This window comes from Oncorhynchus mykiss, chromosome 5 (genome assembly GCF_013265735.2).
Source record: "Oncorhynchus mykiss isolate Arlee chromosome 5, USDA_OmykA_1.1, whole genome shotgun sequence".
Taxonomy (NCBI): domain Eukaryota; kingdom Metazoa; phylum Chordata; class Actinopteri; order Salmoniformes; family Salmonidae; genus Oncorhynchus; species Oncorhynchus mykiss.
This window is the reverse complement of record NC_048569.1, coordinates 60,135,768-60,156,918: the sequence shown is the minus strand read 5'-3', so window position 1 is coordinate 60,156,918 and position 21,151 is coordinate 60,135,768. Positions and strand designations below refer to the sequence as shown.

General features: G+C 41.8%; 1 protein-coding gene across 4 annotated transcripts in view; it reads right to left on the bottom strand.

The window, feature by feature from the left end:
* Window positions 1–21,151, bottom strand: part of malt2 (MALT paracaspase 2) — a 28,699-nt gene that overhangs the window by 5,016 nt on the left and 2,532 nt on the right. The window contains exons 1-8 of one of the 4 annotated variants that reach the window (XM_036977993.1): window positions 16,205–16,655; window positions 8,572–8,713; window positions 8,223–8,295; window positions 1,885–2,032; window positions 1,469–1,635; window positions 1,199–1,329; window positions 523–673; window positions 154–341 (exon numbers count right to left, since the gene is read on the bottom strand). In XM_036977993.1, the coding sequence (XP_036833888.1) occupies window positions 154–341; window positions 523–673; window positions 1,199–1,329; window positions 1,469–1,635; window positions 1,885–2,021 (774 nt within the window). In that variant the 5' untranslated portion in view covers window positions 2,022–2,032; window positions 8,223–8,295; window positions 8,572–8,713; window positions 16,205–16,655. Of the gene's footprint in view, window positions 1–153; window positions 342–522; window positions 674–1,198; window positions 1,330–1,468; window positions 1,636–1,884; window positions 2,033–3,167; window positions 3,674–8,222; window positions 8,296–8,571; window positions 8,714–16,204; window positions 16,656–21,151 lie in introns of those variants that run through there. The other 3 variants (XM_036977994.1, XM_021603645.2, XM_021603644.2) reach the window with 3 other exon arrangements.

Below are 21,151 nucleotides of genomic sequence, written 5' to 3'. Positions count from 1 at the left end.
CATGACAATCATATACAGCCAATGAACAGACACATACAAGTCCCAAGATGTCTGACATAACTGGACCTATAATTATGATACAGGCTTTTTAAACATAGAGTTTAAAAAAAAGGTAAGTAATCATATATTCAGGGGACCCAAAACAGCACTGACCCTCAGGGTGCTTATCTTGTCTGTTGGCATTGGTTGTTTATTGTGGTACCACTGGTACTGAGGAGGAGGGTTGGCCTCAGCAAAGCAGTCCAGACACAAGGAGTCCCCCTCAGCTACTACCTGGGGCCGGGGCTGACGGACAATACGCACTCCACTCACTGAGGGGGGGAAGAAGCTGCTACTGACACCTGAAACACAACCAAGGGGCCTAATGGTTATGACACAAAAAAATGCAAGGTAAAGTCAATGTGATGAATTCAGGAAGGGCAGAGCCTAAATGCCAAGACGATCTTTTAATACCATCGGTAAATTGACTACATTAGTTCTACTGATTGAACTATATTTGAAAATATAGTTGAATTGAGTTACCTGTGCTGGAGCCAGCTGACCTGACAATGCGGACATGTGCCCACTGGGAGAAGACAAAGTTCTCTCCATGGTTGACCCGGCAGATGTAGTGTCCCTGGTGGGTTGGGGTTAAAGGGCAAAGGACCAGCTCTGGACCACTTCCACCCAGCACCTAAAGAGAGAATAAATTATCTCACTCATACACTTTACACTGTATGTGGGCACACAGTGAGCACACCAAACATTAGGAACACTTTCCTAATATTGAGTTGCACCCCCCCACCCCTTAATTAAACAAGTTGGCTGGATGTCCTTTGTGTGGCGGACCATTCTTGAAACAGACTGGAAACTGTTGAGCGTGAATAACTTGCGTTGCAGTTCTTGACACAAACGGGTGCGCCTGGCACCTACTACCATACCCAGTTCAAAGGCACTTACATCTTTTGTATTGCCCATTCACCGTCTGAATGGCACACCTACACAATCCATGTCTCAATTGTCTCAAAGCTTAAAAATCCTTCTTTAACCTGTCTCTTCCCCTTCACCTACACTGATCGAAGTGGATTTAACAAGTGACATAAATAAGGGATCATAGCTTTCACCTGGGTTTATCTGGTCAATCTGTCAGGGAAAGAGAAGGTGTTCTTAATGTTTTGTATACTCAGTGTATAATCACTGTAATATCCAATGGACTGACCTCTTCTTTGCCTTTGAACCACTGGTAGCCCATAGCAGCAGGACCAATGGCCTTACAGACCAGCACAACCCTGCCTCCCTCTGTAGCATGCTGGGCCTGGGGCTGCACTGTGATCTGAAACCGCTCCATCACTACACACACACATATACACACGCACAGTGACTGAGGTAACAAGTAAGGTGACAGAGGACACCTGTAGTGTTGTTAAAATATAGCAAATATCATATATTTCAGAGATAAAGAGACAGGCAGGCAGAGGTTAAGACTGACCGTTAGCAGTGAGGTACTGCACAGCTTCATGGTGCTCCATCTTCTTCAGGCAGTGCAGCAGGAAGCCCAGGGTGCAGGAGCGCTCAGATAGCTTCTCTAGGAGGTAGCGGCTGGGGCTGCCTGTCGGGCTGAGCACCTGGAGCGAACAGCTGGTCATCTCATTCTCACTGTCAGTAAATGGTGACAAACCACTAACAGGTCAGGTTAAACATCGACATTCTCTCTGTATGGCTTTATACCATCATTAAGACACCACAATTTCACAACATCACCATTAAGAAAAGTTACAGATTGAGTGTTATCATTCGGTATAGATGACAGATTATTCTGTTAAGAATATTGGGTACGAACTCAGTTATCAACATCATAGCTCTAACAATGCTATTAGCATTGAGTGTTTCATTTCAAAGTCTCACCTGCAGCGGAATCGAGGTTCCTCAGTGACAACATTGGCAAGTTGTCTCCATCCACATTTAGCATTATCCAGCATGTCAGCTAACCTGCTCTGAGCTCCTTCACTCAAAGTCCCAATGCTGAGATTCCAGTCACCCATCTCTAGTCTGTCTTCAAACAATATTGTTTTTTTTGTGTAGGGAAGAAAAGAAACAGCTAATGGTTATTGACCTTAGTTTTCACAGTCCTCAAAACATTTTGGAATAAACTTGTAACAGTGGTCATCCAGAGTCAATCGTGCCAGTCACGCCTTGAGTGGCTGTGATGACAGAACACACTACAGAAGACACATTGTTCCAACCATAGATATCCTGTTAAATTACTAGAAGGGATATGTCATAGATCCTCAAAGTTCCAGAATGGGAAGAAAATGGCAGCCATATTGTTCAGGGAAAAATCCCAAACAGTCTAACTGGAATGAATGGCAGTAAGAGGCATAATCCTGATTTTACTTATACATGAAAATAAAAGTAAGGCATGTGATATTTTAGAAATTGTGTAATATAATTATTGTCAACATAAAATATTGTCATATACATACATACAGTTTATACAGGTTTTATATCTATTTTCTTTATAAATAGCATCTACAATATATGTAAACAGGCCAGAAATGTCTCAGTTTTCTTATAAAGCTGTGAGTGCTATTATATGATACAATATGAGTACTTGTTGCATTTACAACTTGTCTAAGTCCTGTCATCAATTAGTTTCAGCCGGTGTATGGCAATGGATAGCGGAAGTGGAGTTTAGTCCGCTAGGCTGTGGATTGATTGCATTGTTTGAATGGAATGTTGGAATATTAGCAGTTCATTTGACCCATTAATGGAATCATTCCTCTAAAACTGGCTTGCTATAGCTAGCTAACAAACATACACTGCAGATAAATTGTTCAAATACATTATTTTACACAATATCTAATCACAGCACTGGCAAACCATGGTTGACAAACTTGACCAAAATGGCTGACCTTTATATGATCATAACAACGTTCATGTCCATTCTAGTATTCTTAATGCTATGGTTACAACTTTCACTTGATTATGCTTATGGTGACTGGCAGTATGCAAAGCCTGTGAAAAAATATTTGTATGATTGGATTGTACGTAGCCTAGTTAAAAGCTATAACAATTAAACAAGCACATTACAACATAACGAATAGGCCTAAATATCGGTCAACTGCTATAGCCTATTTATCCGAATGTATCGCTCACTTAAATGAGTGACTGAAAGCGCATCCATTTACCTGCGTTCTATTCAGCAGCTTCCGGAATAACCTGAGATGGATTTCTTCGTCCACGTAAACGAGACTACTGTATCTTTATCTCAAAATTTACAAACGCCCGCCTCTTTACCGATTCCGACGATGTTTTCGATGAGACAAGAAGTTGTTCAATAGTTTTCAGTGGAAGAAGAGACAAACCGACCGCTCTCATCTAGTTCAGAAATCTCTATCGATAATCATATATTTCGGAACTAGAGTAGTCCGTTTTGCCAATCTCGTCTCGGTGTGAATCAACTCTCACAATTGGTTGAACAATGTCTTGGTTCTCATTTCACCTCGGTTCCTCTTTTTGTGTTGTCCCTTGTATTTGCATGAAAGCAACCATGTTCCCCCTCAAGTTTACTTTCACCTTCCCTACGCCAATAGAATCACACCAAAACTCAGCGTCAGTGGAAATATGTATCAGAGAGAAGTTTGGAACTATCAACAAAAGAGACAACTCCATCACGTTGCAGAAACACTATCGGTTCATGGGTAAAATCACTGAGAAAGCCAAGCCAATAAAAAAAGCTATTACAACCTGGTATGATAATTGCGTTGTTCGCTCTACAACCCATTAATTCATACGCCACCGTGAAATACAATAAGGCCGTGACAACAAATAGACAACAGTCACACAGTGGCGGAACAAGTTTAAATCCACAAAAAACATGTATATTCACCATTTACACACAAAATCTTGCACGAAATAAGTAGATCTCAAAAGATGACGAGAATAAACAAGGCCATTTTTTTCAGAAGAACTCTATCACAAGCGACGCCAAACCACACAAAAAAATGCCATATTCCAACCTGTGATAATTGCGTTGTTTGCTCAGCATATCTAACTTTTTCAGAAGTAGGGCAATATTATATTTTTTATTCGGCAGGTGATGGAATAATACAAAAAACAAATGAATGCAATAATTTCACCTCGAATTTGCTAGGTCATTTGCAAGCAAAAAATCGGCCTATTAAACCATTAGATGGAGAATGACCCTAGATAATCTCTAGTATAAATGAAATAGATTTTACTACAGATTTCTTTTTCGAACCCCACTCACAGTTCTATTAGTTTCAGTCATCCGGCCAATCCTGGTTTAGTATAATGGCATTAGCGATTTTTAGGCATATGCTGGTGGCAATGTTAATTATAGGATGATTTGGGATACTTGATCCATGACCAGTGGTGGAAAAAGTTGCAAATTGTCATAGTTGAGTAAAAAGAAAAATACAACGGACAACACAAAAAGAGGAACCGATGATTACTCAAGTAAAAGTGAAAGTCACCAAGTAAAATACTACTTGAGTAAATGTAAAAGTATTCGGTTTTAAATATACTTAAGTATCAAAAGTAAATGTAATCGCTAAAATATACTTAATAAGCATAAATCATTTCAAATTCCTTATATTAAACGAACCAAACAGCAACATTGTCTTGTTATTTAAATTTACTGATAGCCAGGGGCACGCTCCAACACTCAGATATAATTTACAAATGTGTGTTAGTAGTGTGTTTAGTGAGGCCACCAGATCAGAGGCAATAGGGATGTTGTCTTGATAAATGTGCAAATGGACCATTGTCCTGTCCTGATATGCATTCAAAATGTAACGAGTACTTTTGGTTGTCAGGGAAAATGTATGGAGTAAAAAGTACATTATTTTCATTAGCAATGTAGTGAAGTAAAAGTAGCTGAAAATATAAATAGTAAAGTACAGATACCCCAAAAAACTACTTAATTAATACTTTTAAAGTACTTTTACTTAAGTTCTTTACACCACTGTCTATGACAGACAGCACATCTCAGTGTCATAGGCCTACCATAGAACAATTAGCTATAGCCTATGTGTAAACGTCGATACATCTCATTTTCTGGACCCTGTACTGTAGAGAATAAAGCAAAAACTGTTCCTAAATGGTTGTATAATCAGGGCTTTATTTCTGCACGAAACACAAAAGGACATTTGAGGGGTTATTCATATTAGCCTACATCACTGCAGTTTACAGCAAAAACAATAATTGTGTACTAACAATAATACATTTCTCATTGCACTGTGTTGTATCCTAAGACATAGAATACTTGTATTTTTCCAAAAACATAGGCCTAAATCTTCCATTTGATAATCTGCCACCTAAATTGAAGGAGTGATGCAGCTTACAACCATGCATGTTGAATTATTCCAAAAGCCTATTAAATGTACAAATTTAGTCTTTATCTAAAATAAACAACGACCATAGCTGTCACTGGAAAAAACCATGGCGCCCGAAACATCATGATTTTGGGTTCGATTCCTGGGTCCACGAACGGAAAATTAATACCTGACAACATACTGTCGCTTTGGATAAAAACGTCTCCTTAATGTCACATTGATCATTTTTGCACACCTCTCCACATATTTTAATCTTCATATTATTTTGCAGCGGTGTGTGTGTGTGTGGGAGAAGGGGGGGGGGGGGGGGGGGGGGGGGGGGGGGGGGGGTGTAAAATCAAGTGGATTTGGGCCACTGCTGGGACGATTCTGTCCCTAAAATGGCAGCTTTGGCTCAGTTCAGACTGCCAGATCTGTCCCAAATGACTCCGGCCTAGTCTGTACCGACATTAATTTCGGGGTCGGGCAGGATCCGGCTGCCAGACCCGGGCCAGCAGTTTTAGATCTGGCATGCCGGATTCAGGCCAGATGTGGGCCAGACGTTTTGTGCTACCTGGGAAGCCACAGTGGCAGAATAAATTCAACCACACCTTTGTTTAATCACAAATCCAGAGTGGTGAAGTCCACAAAGCAAATATTGCATGTAACAGTAATTTCAACAGCAACATGGTCAAGCAAGTTCATGTTTTCAACAGTTTACTAAACAACTACTGATTTAAAACCAGTTACCACAAGTCAGCATAAAAACAACAGGAGCACTGCCTCTGCTATTCCAGTACCATTTCAACTTAAACATCATCAAATGAACAAGGCTATACATGCTTAGTTTAATACACTGAAAACGAACTTAAAATATACTCAAAACAATTTAGTTCAATCAGTGTTGCTAAATGTCATGTGGTTGTCCATGGTACAGATTTCAGTCTGTGTGTGTGTGGGTGGGCGTGATTAAGCAAAACATTTTTGGGGACTCACAATACTTGTAGACTAGTTGAATGCCAATGCAAACCTCCTTTCTTGCTAGCTAGTTAATGGGAGCCTGCTAGGCTACATATTCAACTTCAATCATCTCAGGCCAGTGGCACAACATATACATTTATAGTTAGATCAGAATCGCCATCACAATCATTGGCCTGTACAGAGAAAACAAAACAAAGTCCAAATCCCCATCTCCATCCATGGTTTAGGAATGGGATGATTTAGCAAGCTAGCTACTGCAGGACATCAACACAAGCAGACCAGAAACCGACACTGAAGTTTTGTCCAAATGCTTGCTGGTATCATTCAATCAAATGCTACGGTGGCAACATGTTATACTTTTTAGGTCCAGATAGCAACAGATAAATGGGCTACACATACTGAGACAGAGGGCCGCTGTTTCCCTCGCTCCAATGATGTCTCCAGTGAGATTCAGACACTCAAATTATGAAAACACAGAGACGAAATATAATTGTATTAATATTTTGGTATTGGTCAAATATTTGAGGGAGCCTGGCTTCCCTTGGCATCCATGAACACGGCACTGTGTAGAATAATCAAAATAATCACTTACAGAATAATCAAAGCAGTCATTTTATTCACCATTGATACACAAAATCTTGCACGAAATAAGCAGAGGTCAAAAAGTATTTAGGTGTTCTCTCTCTGACAAGTGACGAGAATAAACAAGGCCTTCATTTTTCTGAACGCAAACTTGGGACCTCTGCCGTGCTAGCACACATGACCGCCCTCCTGTAACGTCTTACCAGTCGGTGCTACGCGAAAAGCTAGCTATTCGCTGGCACAAGTGTGGACACTTCAGGCTGAGGAGTAAGTTTCACACATCCTCATGTGCTACACTTCATCTGACTACTAAAATATACCAACAACTATTTAGTCCAATCAACTTAAGCTAAATAAGATGTCAGTCCATGGGACTGAGTTCTGTGTGTGTGTGTGTGTGTGTAAGTAGAAAAAACATGTTGACTCACCCTACTTGTAGGGAAATGCAAATGCCATCCTACTCTTTTGTGTTGCCTAAACGGTCTATGTAATACAGTACACACGTTTATAGTTTTTGTTGTCCTAGGCTACCTGGCTAAAATGCTTGCTCGCTAGCCTAACTTCCTTTCATGGGCAATGATGTGCCAGACCAGTTAATTAAACTAGCTACATGTTGATCTTCCATCCTCTCAGGCCAGTGGCACAATGTATGAATTTATGGTTGGATCAGAATTATCCCTTATAATAATTGACCAGCACGGAGAATTAAGTAAAACCAAAACTCCAAATCCCTGTCTCTATCCATGAAAAGGGACGATTTTAGCTAGCTAGACACCGGAGGACAACGACACAACAATTCAAGTTTGTTTCTGTCAATGACGTTTGGCTTCTGATGTGATTGGTGTCAAGCCAAATCCTAACTTTTCACACGCTTTGTATACTGCCAACAGTGTTATACACTTTTTGAACAGACATAGATGGGCTACACATACTGAGACAAAAGATAAATCCTTTTGTATGTTCACAGAGTACTACAGATGCTATCTGCAAGGTGTGAATCAAAACGCATACCCTCACATAATTCTAAAATAACATGTCTGCATGCGTCTTCTTTTTCAAAGAAGCCTAGACATGGTAACATTTGAGATAAGAAATCGAAAGGCAAAAGTTGAGATGGATTCAAAATGTAGGTCTTTCTATTTGCCTTTGTACTGTAAACTAAGTCCAAGTTCTCGAGGTGATGGGTTATTCCCTTTCAGCAGAAAGATGACATGCAAGCTGAGAGTATTGACTCAGTCAAGTTACAGCTGCGCTATAGTGTCTGGTTACAGCTGCGCTATAGTGTCCTACAGCTTCTTCCCTATGTGTAACCTGTTAAAGCGTCACGTGCTCCTTCCTCAGTACCTTCCAGTATTCACAGCTATCTGGCTCCAGCTCGTAGATATTCTTAAGGGGACCCAGCTGTAACTGGAAGAGCCTGGGGGGCAGAAGCTTTGTGTCACTTAAATAGTTTATAAAGCTTTTGTGTTTATTCATTAATAAAAACACACAACGCTACATGTTTATAACAAAAGCTGATATTCATGGACATGAAGTAGAGCATTAACAGGAAGTATAGCATTAACAGGAAGTAGAGCATTAAACAGGACATATTTACATTTTTCAAGTGAAAGCTATATCTCAAAATATCCCACAAAAACATAACTGATCTCCAGCTCTCTTTGTCAAGTTAGTACCACATTTGAGCACTTACCACTGGGTATTCCTTGTGTGGTTTAAGTGCAGGGTTGTCTCCTTGCTTAAAAATGTTGACTCCGACAGCATGAGAGGTGAGCTTCACAGGGTCCTTACACAACTCCGGCCCCTTCAGCACACCTTTTACAACCCTTTGGCAACTGGCAGAGAGAAAACAAGTTGGGATAAAACCTGTTATGACTCATTCTACACTTCAGCATTGCTATCACTGGTCATACTATAAAACATGGAAACAATGAGTTCGAGAACATGAACAAGACTGGACTCATGATTTGTGCTCTTCTGCATTTTTGCCCAGTGTTTACGTTAAATACATCTACTTGATCCCATATTTATAGATATAAAGTCTTAAAAATCAGGTAAATTAATTCATGCAATAGATTTAACATTGGCTAAAGATCCAACTGATCCATGGAAGATACCATTTCCATCACTATTTACATGGCCGTAACACATCTGGACAAGTGGAACGCCTACAGTATGTGAACTGTAGTCAATGCTGTTCATTGAATACAGTTCAGCATTCAACACTATTGTTCACCCTCTCCAACTGGATCACGGACACCCTGACAGGCAGACCAAAGGCTGTGAGGATTGACAACAACACCTCCTCCACACTGACTCTTAACACAGGGGCCCCCCAGGGGTGTCCTCTTTCCTCTGCTGTAGTCCCTGTTCACCCACGACTGTGTGGCTTTGCACGACACAACTCCATCATCAAGTTTTCTGACGACACCACGGATGTAGCCCTGATAACCAACAACAATAAGTCAGCCTATAGGGAGGAGGTAAGTGAACTGGCATTGTGGTGTCATGACAAACACCTCTTCCTCAATGTGAGCAAAACAAAAGAGTTGATTGTTGATTTCAGAAAGCAGAGGAGGGAACATGCACCGATCCACATCAACGGGACTGCAGTAGAGACACAAGTTTTAAGATCCTCTGCATCCACATCACTGAGGAGTTGACATGGACCAACACCACCACCAGTGTGTCATATAAAGATTAAATATGTTGTTGGGCTGGAAACACCAGTCAACACAGCAGGTTGTCCTAACCCATTGAGGCATTTTTCCTATGCTGTAATGTCCATACATTTTCTCTCTTATGAATAAAGTTCTCAAATGATCATTGTTTTTTGGGGGGGCTATAGGGACCTCATATTGTACATTCTACATGGGTAGAATGTATCCATCCTTTGTCAAATTAACGTAATTTGACTATGTGTTACAGATGAGGAGAATTCAAGTAGCAGGTTAGGAGAATTAGGTTAAGGTAAGGAAAAGAGCTAAAAGCTGCATCCCTTCTAGCTATGACTACTTTTCATAGGCATACAGTGGGGCAAAAAAGTATTTAGTCAGCCACCAATTGTGCAAGTTCTCCCACTTAAAAAGATGAGAGAGGCCTGTCATTTTCATCATAGGTACACTTCAACTATGACAAATAAAATGAGAAAAAAAAATGTAATGAATTTATTTGCAAATTATGGTGGAAAATAAGTATTTGGTCAATAACAAAAGTTTCTCAATACTTTGTTATATACCCTTTGTTGGCAATGACAGAGGTCAAACATTTTCTGTAAGTCTTCACAAGGTTTTCACACACTGTTGCTGGTATTTTGACCCATTCCTCCATGCAGATCTCCTCTAGAGCAGTGGTGTTTTGAGGCTGTTGCTGGGCACCACAGACTTTCAACTCCCTTCAAAGATTTTCTATGGGGCTGAGATCTGGAGACTGGCTAGGCCACTCCAGGACCTTGAAATGCTTCTTACGAAGGCATAAAAAAGCCAGACTATGGTTTGCAACTGCACATGCGGACAAAGATCGTACTTTTTGGAGAAATGTTGTCTGGTCTGATGAAACAAAAATAGAACTGTTTGGCCATAGTGACCATCGTTATGTTTGGAGGAAAAAGGGGGAGGCTTGCAAGCCGGAGAACACCATCCCAACCGTGAAGCACGGGGGTGGCAGCATCATGTTGTGGGGGTGCTTTGCTGCAGGAGGGACTGGTGCACTTCACAAAATAGATGGCATCATGAGGACGGAAAATTATTTGGATATATTGAAGCACCATCTCAAGACATCAGTCAGGAAGTTCAAGCTTGGTCGCAAAAAGTTCTTCCAAATGGACAATGACCCAAAGCATACTTCCAAAGTTGTGGCAAAATGGCTTAAGGACAACAAAATCAAGGTATTGGAGTGGCCATCACAAAGCCCTGACCTCAATCCTAAAGACAATTTGTGGGCAGAACTGAAAAGGCGTGTGCGAGCAAGGAGGACTACAAACCTGACTCAGTTACACCAGCTCTGTCAGGAGGATTGGGTCAAAATTCACCCAACTTGTGGGAAGCTTGTGGAAGGCTACCCGAAACATTTCACCCAAGTTAAACAATTTAAAGGCAATGCTACCAAATACGAATTGAGTGTATGTGAACTTCTGACCCATTGGGAATGTGATGAAAGAAATAAAAGCTGAAATAAATAATTCTCTCTACTATTATCCTGACATTTCACATTCTTACAATAAAGAGGTGATCCTAACTGACCTAGAACAGGGAATATTTACTTGGATTAAATGTAAGGAATTGTGAAAAACTTAGTTGAAATGTATTTGGCTAAGGTGTATGTAAACTTCCGACTTCAACTGTAAATTCATTAAGTCCTAATCTATGGATTTCACACGACTGGGAATACATATATGCGTATGTTGGTCACAGATACCTTAAAAAAGCAAAGGTGTGTATCAGAAAATCAGTATCTGGAGTGACCGCCACAATGCGACATCTCCTTTGCATAGAGTTGATCAGGCTGTTGATTGTGGCCTGTGGAATGTTGTCCCACTCCTATTGAATAGCTGTGCGAAGTTGGTGGATATTTGCGGGAACTGGAACATGCCGTCGTACACGCCAATCCAGAGCATCCCAAAAATGCTCAATGGGTGATATCTAGTGAGTATGCAGGCCATGGAAGAACTGGGAAGTTTTCAGCTTCCAGGAATTGTATACACGGCGTTGCCATTCAATTGGAATGATGGCGCCGACAGAGATGGTCGCCTCGCTTAGAAAACTATGCGGTCCTTTGAAAACTATGCAGTTATTTTTTTTTTTTTATGTACTATTTCTTACATTGTTATCCCAGAAAATCTCAAGTGTTATTACATACAGCCTGGAAGAACTATTGGATATAGAAGTGATGTAAACTTCATCATTAAGACCAGGAATAAGGAATAAGTCTTTCCCAAAGCGGATCCTTTGTTCGGACCTCCAACCTGGACACACAATCTTATCCCAGAGGCCGACCCAAAACAAAGCGTTCGCCGCAGCAGAGGCAGACGGAGCGGCCTACTGGTCAGACTCAGAAGGCGAGCACACCATCCACCTCTTCCTAGCATATTAATCGCCAATGTCCAATCTCTAGATAACAAGGTGAACGAAATTAGGGTAAGAGTTGCCTTCCAGAGAGACAGAGATTCTAACATTCTCTATTTCACGGAAACATGGCTCACTCGGGATATGTTGTCAGAGTCGGTACAGCCAACCGGTTTCTTCACGCATCACGCCGACAGACACAAACATCTTGGTAAGAAGAAGGGCAGGGGTGTATGCCTTATGATTAACGACTCATGGTGTCATCACAACAACATACAGGAACTCAAGTTATTTTGTTCACCTGACCTAGAATTCCTTACAATCAAATGCAGACTGCATTATCTTCCAAGAGAATTCTCTTTGATTATAGTCACAGCCATGTATAACCCCCCCAAGCAGATTTTAACAACGCTAACCTAAGATCATTACTCCCTAAATTATTTCAGCATATTGAATGCACAACACGAGCTGGCATAATTCTGGATCATTGCTACTCGAACTTCCGTGATGCATACAAAGCCCTCCCATGCCCTGCCTTCGGCAAAGCTGACCATGAATCCATTTTGTTGCACCCAGCCTATAGACAGAAACTAAAACAGGAAACGCCCATTCTCAGGTCAATACAACGCTGGTCTGACCAATTGGATTCCACGCTTCGATAACGTGGACTGGGATATGTTCTGGATAGCCTCAGACAACAACATTGATGTATACGCTGACTCGGTGAGCGAGTTTATTAGCAAGTTCATCGGAGATGTCATACCCGCTGTGACTATTAAAACCTTCCCTAACCAGAAACTGAAAGCGCGAACCACCACTTTTAATCATGGCAAGGCAACTGGAAACATGACGAATACAAACAATGCAGCTATTCCCTTCGCACGGCAATCAAACAAGCGTCAGTATAGAGACAAAGTAGTCGCAATTCAATGGCTCAAACACAAGACGTATGTGGAATGGTCTACAGTCAATCACGGATTACAAAAAGAAAACCAGCCCTGTCGCGGACATCGACGTCGTGCTCCCAGACAAATTAAACAACTTCTTTGCTCGCTTTGAGGACAATACAGTGCCACTGACACGGCCCAAAGCCTGTGGGCTCTCCTTCTCCATGGCCAACGTGAGCAAAACATTTAAACGTGTTAACCCTCGCAAGGCTGCCGGCCCGGATGGCATCCCTAGCCGTGTACCCTGGGTCTCGACCCCGCCCTGTGCAACTGGGTCCTGGACTTTGACGGGCCGCCCCCAGGTGGTGAAGGTAGGAAACAACATCTCCACCCCGCTGATCCTCAAAACTGGGGCCCAACAAGGTTGCGTTCTCAGCTCTCTCCTGTACTCCCTGTTCACCCATGACTGCATGACCATGCACGCTTCCAACTCAATCATCAAGTTGGCAGACACTACAGTGGCAGGCCTGATTACCAACAATGACGAGACGGCCTACAGGGACTATTCACTGCCCTCGGAGTTTGATGTCAGGAAAATAACCTCTCACTCAACGTCAACAAAACATCCACATCGACAGGACAGTAGTGGAGAAGGTGGAAAGTTAAGTTCCTCGGGGTACACATCACAGACAAACTGAAATGGTCCACCCACACAGACAGCGTGGTGAAGAAGGCGAAACAGCGCCTCTTCAACCTCAGGAGACTGAAGAAATTTGGCTTGTCATCTAAAACACTAAAACGTTTACAGATGCACAATCGAGAGCATCCTGTCTGGCTGTATCACCGCCTGGAACGGCAATTGCACCGCCCTCAACCGCAAGGCTCTCCAGAGGGTAGTGCGGTCTGCACAATGCATCACTGGGGGCAAACTACCTGCCCTCCAGGACACCCACAGCACCCGATGTCACAGGAAAGCCAAAAATATCATCAAGGACAACAACCACCCGAGCCACTGCCTGTTCACCCCGCTATCATCCAGAAGGTGAGGTCAGTACAGGTGCATCAAAGCTGGGACCGAGAGACAGAAGCTGTTTTTCAATCTCAAGGTCATCAGACTGTTAAACAGCCATCACTAACATAGAGAGGCTGCTGCCAACATACAGACTCAAATCTCTGACCACTTAAATAAATGGACTTAATAAAAAGGTATCACTAGTCACTTTAAATAACGCCACTTTAATAGTGTTTACATATCCTTCTTTACTCATCTCATATGTATATACTGTATTCTATACCATCTATTGCATCTTGCCTATGCCGCATGCCATTGCTCATCCATATATTTGTATGTACATTTCCTATTCATCCCTTTACATTGTGTGTATAAGGCAGTTGTTGTGAATCTGTTAGATTATTTGTTAGATATTAGTGCAGTCGGAACTAGAAGCACAAGCATTTCGCTACACTCGCATTAACATCTGCTAACCATGTGTATGTGACCAATAAAATGTTATTTGATTTTTTGCCATCTGCCTGGTACAGTTGAAACCGCGATTCAGCCATGAAGAGCACACTCCAGCGTGCCAGTGGCCATCGAAGGTGAGCATTTGCCCACTTAAGTCACTTACTACGTCAAACTGCAGTCAGGTCAAGACCCTGGTGAGGACGACAAGCATGCAGATGAGCTTCCCTGAGATGGTTTCTGACAAGTTATGCAGAAATTATTTGGTGGTGAAAACCCACAGTTTCATCAGTGGCTCGTCTCAGACCTGGCCACATGTGAAGAAACCGAATGTGGAGGTCCTGGGCTGGCGTGGTAACACATGGTCTGCGGTTGTGAGGCCGTTTGGACGTACTGCCAAATTGTCTAAAACGACGTTGGAGGCGGCTTATGGTAGAGTAATTAACATTAATTTTCTGGCAACAGCTCTGGTGGACATTCCTGCAGTCATGCCAATTGTACACTGCCACAAAACTTGAGATATCTGTGGCATTATGTTGTCTGACAAAACTGCACATTATAGAGTGGCCTTTTATTGTCCCCAGCACAAGGTGCCCTTGTGTAATGATCATGCTGTTTAATCAGCTTCTTGATATGCCACACCTGTCAGGTGGATGGATTATCTGGGCAAAGGAGAAATGCTCACTGACAGGGATGTAAACAAATTTCTGCACAACATTTGAGAGAAATAAGCTTTTTGTGCGCATGGAACATTTCTGGGATCATATTAGCTCATGAAACCAACACTACGTTTATATTTTTGTTCACTGTAGTTTTAGGCACTATTATCATACAGTTTGGTGTAGCCACTCAGCTATTGTCATTAGAATAAATGCGGTGGTCTTCCAACATGGTCACTAGGAGGCGTCATATGTCAACTTCAAGAATGTAGGCTTACCCTGGTGTGACGTTTTGATAACCATGTAACTCTCTCTTGGACAAGGTGACTTTTATCAATATACTCAGCTCTATTTACTCTCAGATTCAAAAATGCTAATTAGCATCAAAGTAGACATCATGCAAGACTACAAATCCCTGCAAGCTCCTGCACGTCATCACTAGCTGACACCTTTGCTAACAGGCATTATGTCAATTTAAAACTTGCACAAGACAGTTTAAAGAATTGTAAATTTCAAGAAATTTAGCAAATTTCTTCATGACTAAATTTAGATAGTTAATCCAGAGATTCCTACCTTTGCCTCGATTTGGCAGTCTCATCCAGATCATCATGGCATTTGAAGTTCTTTATGATAGCCATATTACCAGCTAATTAGCATTTCATGATGAGGGGGTAAATACAGGCAAATATATTGATTGATAAGTCATCTTGTCCTAGAGAGATTTACATGGTTAGCAAAACCTCATGCCAGGATAAGCCTACACGAAACACAGCCCTTATTTGAAGTGTTTCTAATATCCTTATGGGGAAAATGAATGGTGGAAAAATGATTGGAACCATTGTCTTGTTTGACTGCTAGGTTTTATGGGTATTATGACTCATTCTGTGGTACTCTATTGCAGGGTTTCCCTAAATTGGTACAGAAACATGCTGAAAAGCTTCTGTGTTGTTCAATGTACATGTAACTAGGTCAAAAATATGGCTATTTATCACAGGAAATGTGGGGACCCAGTGTCCAAGTAGGCTTTGACAACATAAACTATGTTTCGTCTCCAAGGTTTGTTTAAAAAAACAATGACATTTGCACAATGAGCACTTGCTGTCTCAAATACGTTCTTACACTTGTTGTAGCAAAAGCACACTTGTTGTTACACTAGCTAGCACATTTTTTCCATATTAGCATTGCCATGAAATCAGTGAAAACACGACATGGTATTATCGAATACATTTTCCAAGAAACCCCCACTTCTCCTTACATGGTTCCTTTCGAAACGCCCAGTCCTTTCGACACCCCCACTCTTCACGAGAGATGACATATCAGTAGGTGGGAGCATAGAGACCCTGGGAGATGACGTTGCAGCGGGACCCTTTTGAAATATCTGGCATCCAGAATCACAACAACACACAGGCTTCTGCCCCATTGAAGCGTGCACATCGTTTTCGTGACGTTGTCAGCTAAACCATCTATGTTAACTACTCATACTGTAATCATATAAATAACTTTTGCTCACCGTGCCTGCTATTTATCTGTACCTGTGTATTGTTCATTACTCAGTTATATTTTCGAATGGAGCTAACGTTAGCTAGATTAAATTATATATGTTTCCGCCGGTAAAAAGTATGTATTTCATGTTATTATTACTAAGTCAATGTGTTCTTAAAATTGTCCACACCTTACTATGTTTAAAATGGAGTAAAGGAGCAAAGTAGCTAGCTCTCTGTCTCTATTAACCAGCTAATACAGCTAGAACAATGAGCTAGATATTTCACCAGATTTAAAAATGTGAAGCATCCGGTTGTCGTTTCCCACTCACTGCCAAATATGGTGATGAGAGGAAGCTCAGTGGCCGGAAGTAGGAGTGAGATTAATTTTGTCCGACATTACTGTACATTTTCTCATCGATGAAACATCTCCATGCAGTTTTCTGTTTCCAAAACTAGAATATGTCACAGAGTGGACTGCGTTTTGTAGACTTTACAATTTGCAAAAGTTTATTTTTATTTTTTTGCCAGCTAAGCTAACCATCTTGCTAACTTTTGGCCCTGTTCAGTTCCTGGATGGGAGACCCGATGCTGCTGGAAGTGGTGTTGGAGGGCCAGTAGGAGGCACTCTTTCCTCTGGTCTAAACAAATATCCCAATGCCCCAGAGCAGTGATTGGGGACACTGCCCTGTGTAGGGTGCCATCTTTGAGATGGGACGTTAAACGGGTGTCCTGACTCTCTGAGATCATTAAAGATCCCATGGCACTTATCGTAAGAGTAGGGGTGTTAACCCCGGTGTCCTGGCTAAATTCCCAATCTGGCCCTCAAACCATCACGGTCACCTAATAATCCCCGGTTTACAATTGGCTCATTCATCCCACTCCTCTCCCCTGTAACTATTCCCCAGGTCGTTGCTGCAAATGAGAATGTGTTCTCAGTCAACTTACCTGGTAAAATAACGGATACATTTTTTAAAAAAAATTACTATCACACATGGAAACAACAGCTAAATCATATTTTGTTCACTGTAAATAGTTACATAGTGTTAGCCTTCTCGAATGTATGTAGCTTTTAATAACCTCTAAATCATATTTTGTTCACTGTAAATAGTTACATAGTGTTAGCCTTCTCAAATGTATGTAGCTTTTAAGTGCACCGGCCATCAGTCCATCAGCACCGTTCTTTACCCTACCTGCCTCAAGCTCACTCCTGACCCCTTACACTAAGTCTGAATTTGTCCGGCTAGGTGACCTAAACTGGGACATAATTAAACCACCTGACCAAGTCCTAGAGCAATGGGCTCCCTAAATCTTTGCCAGATTATTACCAATCCCACAAGGTATGACTCCAAACAAAAAAAAAGCTAATGTCCTTGATGTTATCCTCACAAATTATCCTGATAGGTAGCTGTCTGGTGTTTTCTGTAATGACCTGATTACTATTTTACAGCCTGTGTTTGTAATGGCTGCTCAGTGAAACGGCCTGTCCTGATTTGTCATGGGTCAGATGGTTTAGACCTTTTCTTTAAGGTTGCTGCCCCTATCATCGCCAAGCCTATCTCCAACCTTTTTTAATCTGTCTCTCCTTTCTGGGGAGGTTCCCATTGCTTGGAAGGCAGCCATGGTTTGTCCTTTATGTAAAGGGGGAGATCAAGCTGATCCTAACTGTTATAGGCCTGTTTCTATTTTGCCGTGTTTATCAAAAGTGTTGGAAGAACTTGTAAATAATCAACTGACTGGCTTTCTTGATGTCTAGTATTCTTTCTGGTATGCAATCTGGTTTCCACTCAGGTTAAGTATGTGTCACTGCAACCTTAAAGGTTCTAAATTATGTCACCATTGCCCTTGATTTTAAGCAATGTGCTGCTATTTCTATTGACTTGGCCAAAGCTTTTGATACGGCAGACCATTCCATTTTTGTGGGCAGGCTAAGGAGTATTGGTGTCTCTGAGGGGTCTTTGGGCTGGTTTGCTAACTACCTCTCTCAAAGAGTGCAGTGTTTTTCCAAGTCAAATGTGCCGTCTCAGCCACTGCCTGTCACCAAGGGAGTACCCCAAGGCTCAATCCTAGGCCCCACGCTCTTCTCAATTTACATCAACATCATAGCTCTGGCAGTAGGAAGCTCTCTCGACCATTTATATGCAGATGATAGTCTTATACTCAGCTGGCCCCTCCCTGGATTTTGTGTTAAATGTTCTACAACAAAGCTTTCTTAGTGTTCAACAAGCTTTCTCTACCCTTACCTTGTTCTGAACACCTCTAAAACAAAGGTCATGTGGTTTGGTAAGAAGAATGCCCCTCCCCTCACAGGTGTGATTACTACCTCTGAGGGTTTAGAGCTTGAGGTAGTCACCTCATACAAGTACTTGGGAGTATGGCTTGATGGTACACTGTCCTTCTCCCAACACATACAGTGGGGCAAAAAATTATTTAGTCAGCCACCAATTGTGCAAGTTCTCCCATTTAAAAAGATGAGCAAGACCTGTAATTTTCATCATAGGTACACTTCAACTATGACAGACAAAATGAGACAAAAAAATCAGAAATTCACATTGTAGGATTTTTTTATGAATTTATTTGCAAATTATGGTGGAAAATAAGTATTTGGTCAATAACGTTTATCTCAATACTTTGTTATATACCCTTTGTTGGCAATGACAGAGGTCAAAGGTTTTCTGTAAGTCTTCACAAGGTTTTTACACACTATTGCTGGTATTTTGGCCTATTCCTCCATGCAGATCTCCTCTAGAGCAGTGATGTTTTGGGGCTACTGCTGGGCAACACAGACTTTCAACTCCCTTCAAAGATTTTCTATGGGGTTGAGATCTGGAGACTGGCTAGACCACTCCAGGACCTTGAAATGCTTCTTACGAAGCCACTCCTTCGTTGCCCGGGCGGTGTGTTTGGGATCATTGTCATGCTGAAAGACCCAGCCACGTTTAATCTCCAATGCCCTTGCTGATGGAAGGAGGTTTTCACTCAAAATCTCACGATACATGGCCCCATTCATTCTTTCCTTTACGTGGATCAGTCGTCCTGGTCCCTTTGCAGAAAAACAGCCCCAATGCATGATGTTTCAACCCCCATGCTTCACAGTAGGTATGGTGTTCTTTGGATGCAACTCAACATTCTTTGTCCTCCAAACACGACGAGTTGAGTTTTTACCAAAAAGTTATATTTTGGTTTCATCTGACATTCTCCCAATCTTCTTCTGGATCATCCAAATGCCCTCTAGCAAACTTCAGACGGGCCTGGACATGTACTGGCTTAAGCAGGGGGACACGTCTGGCACTGCAGGATTTGAGTCCCTGGCGGCGTAGTGTGTTACTGATGGTAGGCTTTGTTACTTTGGTCCCAGCTCTCTGCAGGTCATTCACTAGGTCCCCCCGTGTGGTTCTGGGATTTTTGCTCACCGTTCTTGTGATCATTTTGACCCCACGGGGTGAGATCTTGCGTGGAGCCCCACATCGAGGGAGATTATCAGTGGTCTTGTATGTCTTCCATTTCCTAATAATTGCTCCCACAGTTGATTTCTTCAAACCAAGCTGCTTACCTATTGCAGATTCAGTCTTCCCAGCCTGGTGCAGGTCTACAATTTTGTTTCTGGTGTCCTTTGACAGCTCTTTGGTTTTGGCCATATTAGAGTTTGGAGTGTGACTGTTTGAGGTTGTGGACAGGTGCCTTTTATACTGATAACAAGTTCAAACAGGTGCCATTAATACAGGTAACGAGTGGAGGACAGAGGAGCCTCTTAAAGAAGGCCTCTTACAGGTCTGTGAGAGCCAGAAATCTTGCTTGTTTGTAGGTGACCAAATACTTATTTTCCACTATAATTTGCAAATAAATTCATTAAAAATCCTACAATGTGATTTTCTGTATTTTTTTTCTTCTAATTTTGTCTGTCATAGTTGAAGTGTACCTATGATGAAAATTGCAGGCCTCATCTTTTTAAGTGGGAGAACTTGCACAATTGGTGGCTGACTAAATACTTTTTTTGCCCCACTGTATCAAAGCTGCAGGCTAAAATTAGATCTAGACTTTGTTTCCTCTATTGTAATCGCTCCTCTTTCACCCCAGCTAGATGCTAGATTACGGAGACATAATTTATAGGTCGGCAGGTAGGGGTGCTTTCGAGCGGCTAGATGTTCTTAACCTTTCGGCCATCAGATTTGCCACCAATGCTCCTTATAGGACACATCACTGGACTCTATACTCCTCTGTAAACTGGTCATCTCTGTATACCTGTCGCAAGACCCACTGGTTGATGCTTATTTATAAAACCCTCTTAGGCCTACTCCCTCCTATCTGCGATTTCTACTGCAGCCCTCATCTGACATACAACACCCGTTCTGCCAGTCACATTCTGTTAAATGTCCCCAAAGCACAGACATCCCTGGGTCGCTCCTCTTTTCAGTTTGCTGCAGCTAGCGACTGGAATGAGCTGCAACAAACACTCAAACTGGACAGTTTTATCTCAATCTCTTCATTCAAAGACTCTATAGTGGACACTCTTACTGACAGTTGTGGCTGCTTTGCTTGATGTATTGTGGTCTCTACCTTCTTGCCCTTTGTGCTGTTGTCTGTACCCAATAATGTGTGTACCATGTTGTGTTGCTACCATGCTGTGTTGTCATGTGTTGCTGCCTTGCTATGTTGTTGTTTTAGGTCTCTCTTTTATGTAGTGTTGTGTTTTTATGTAGTGTTGTGTTTTCTCTCTTGTC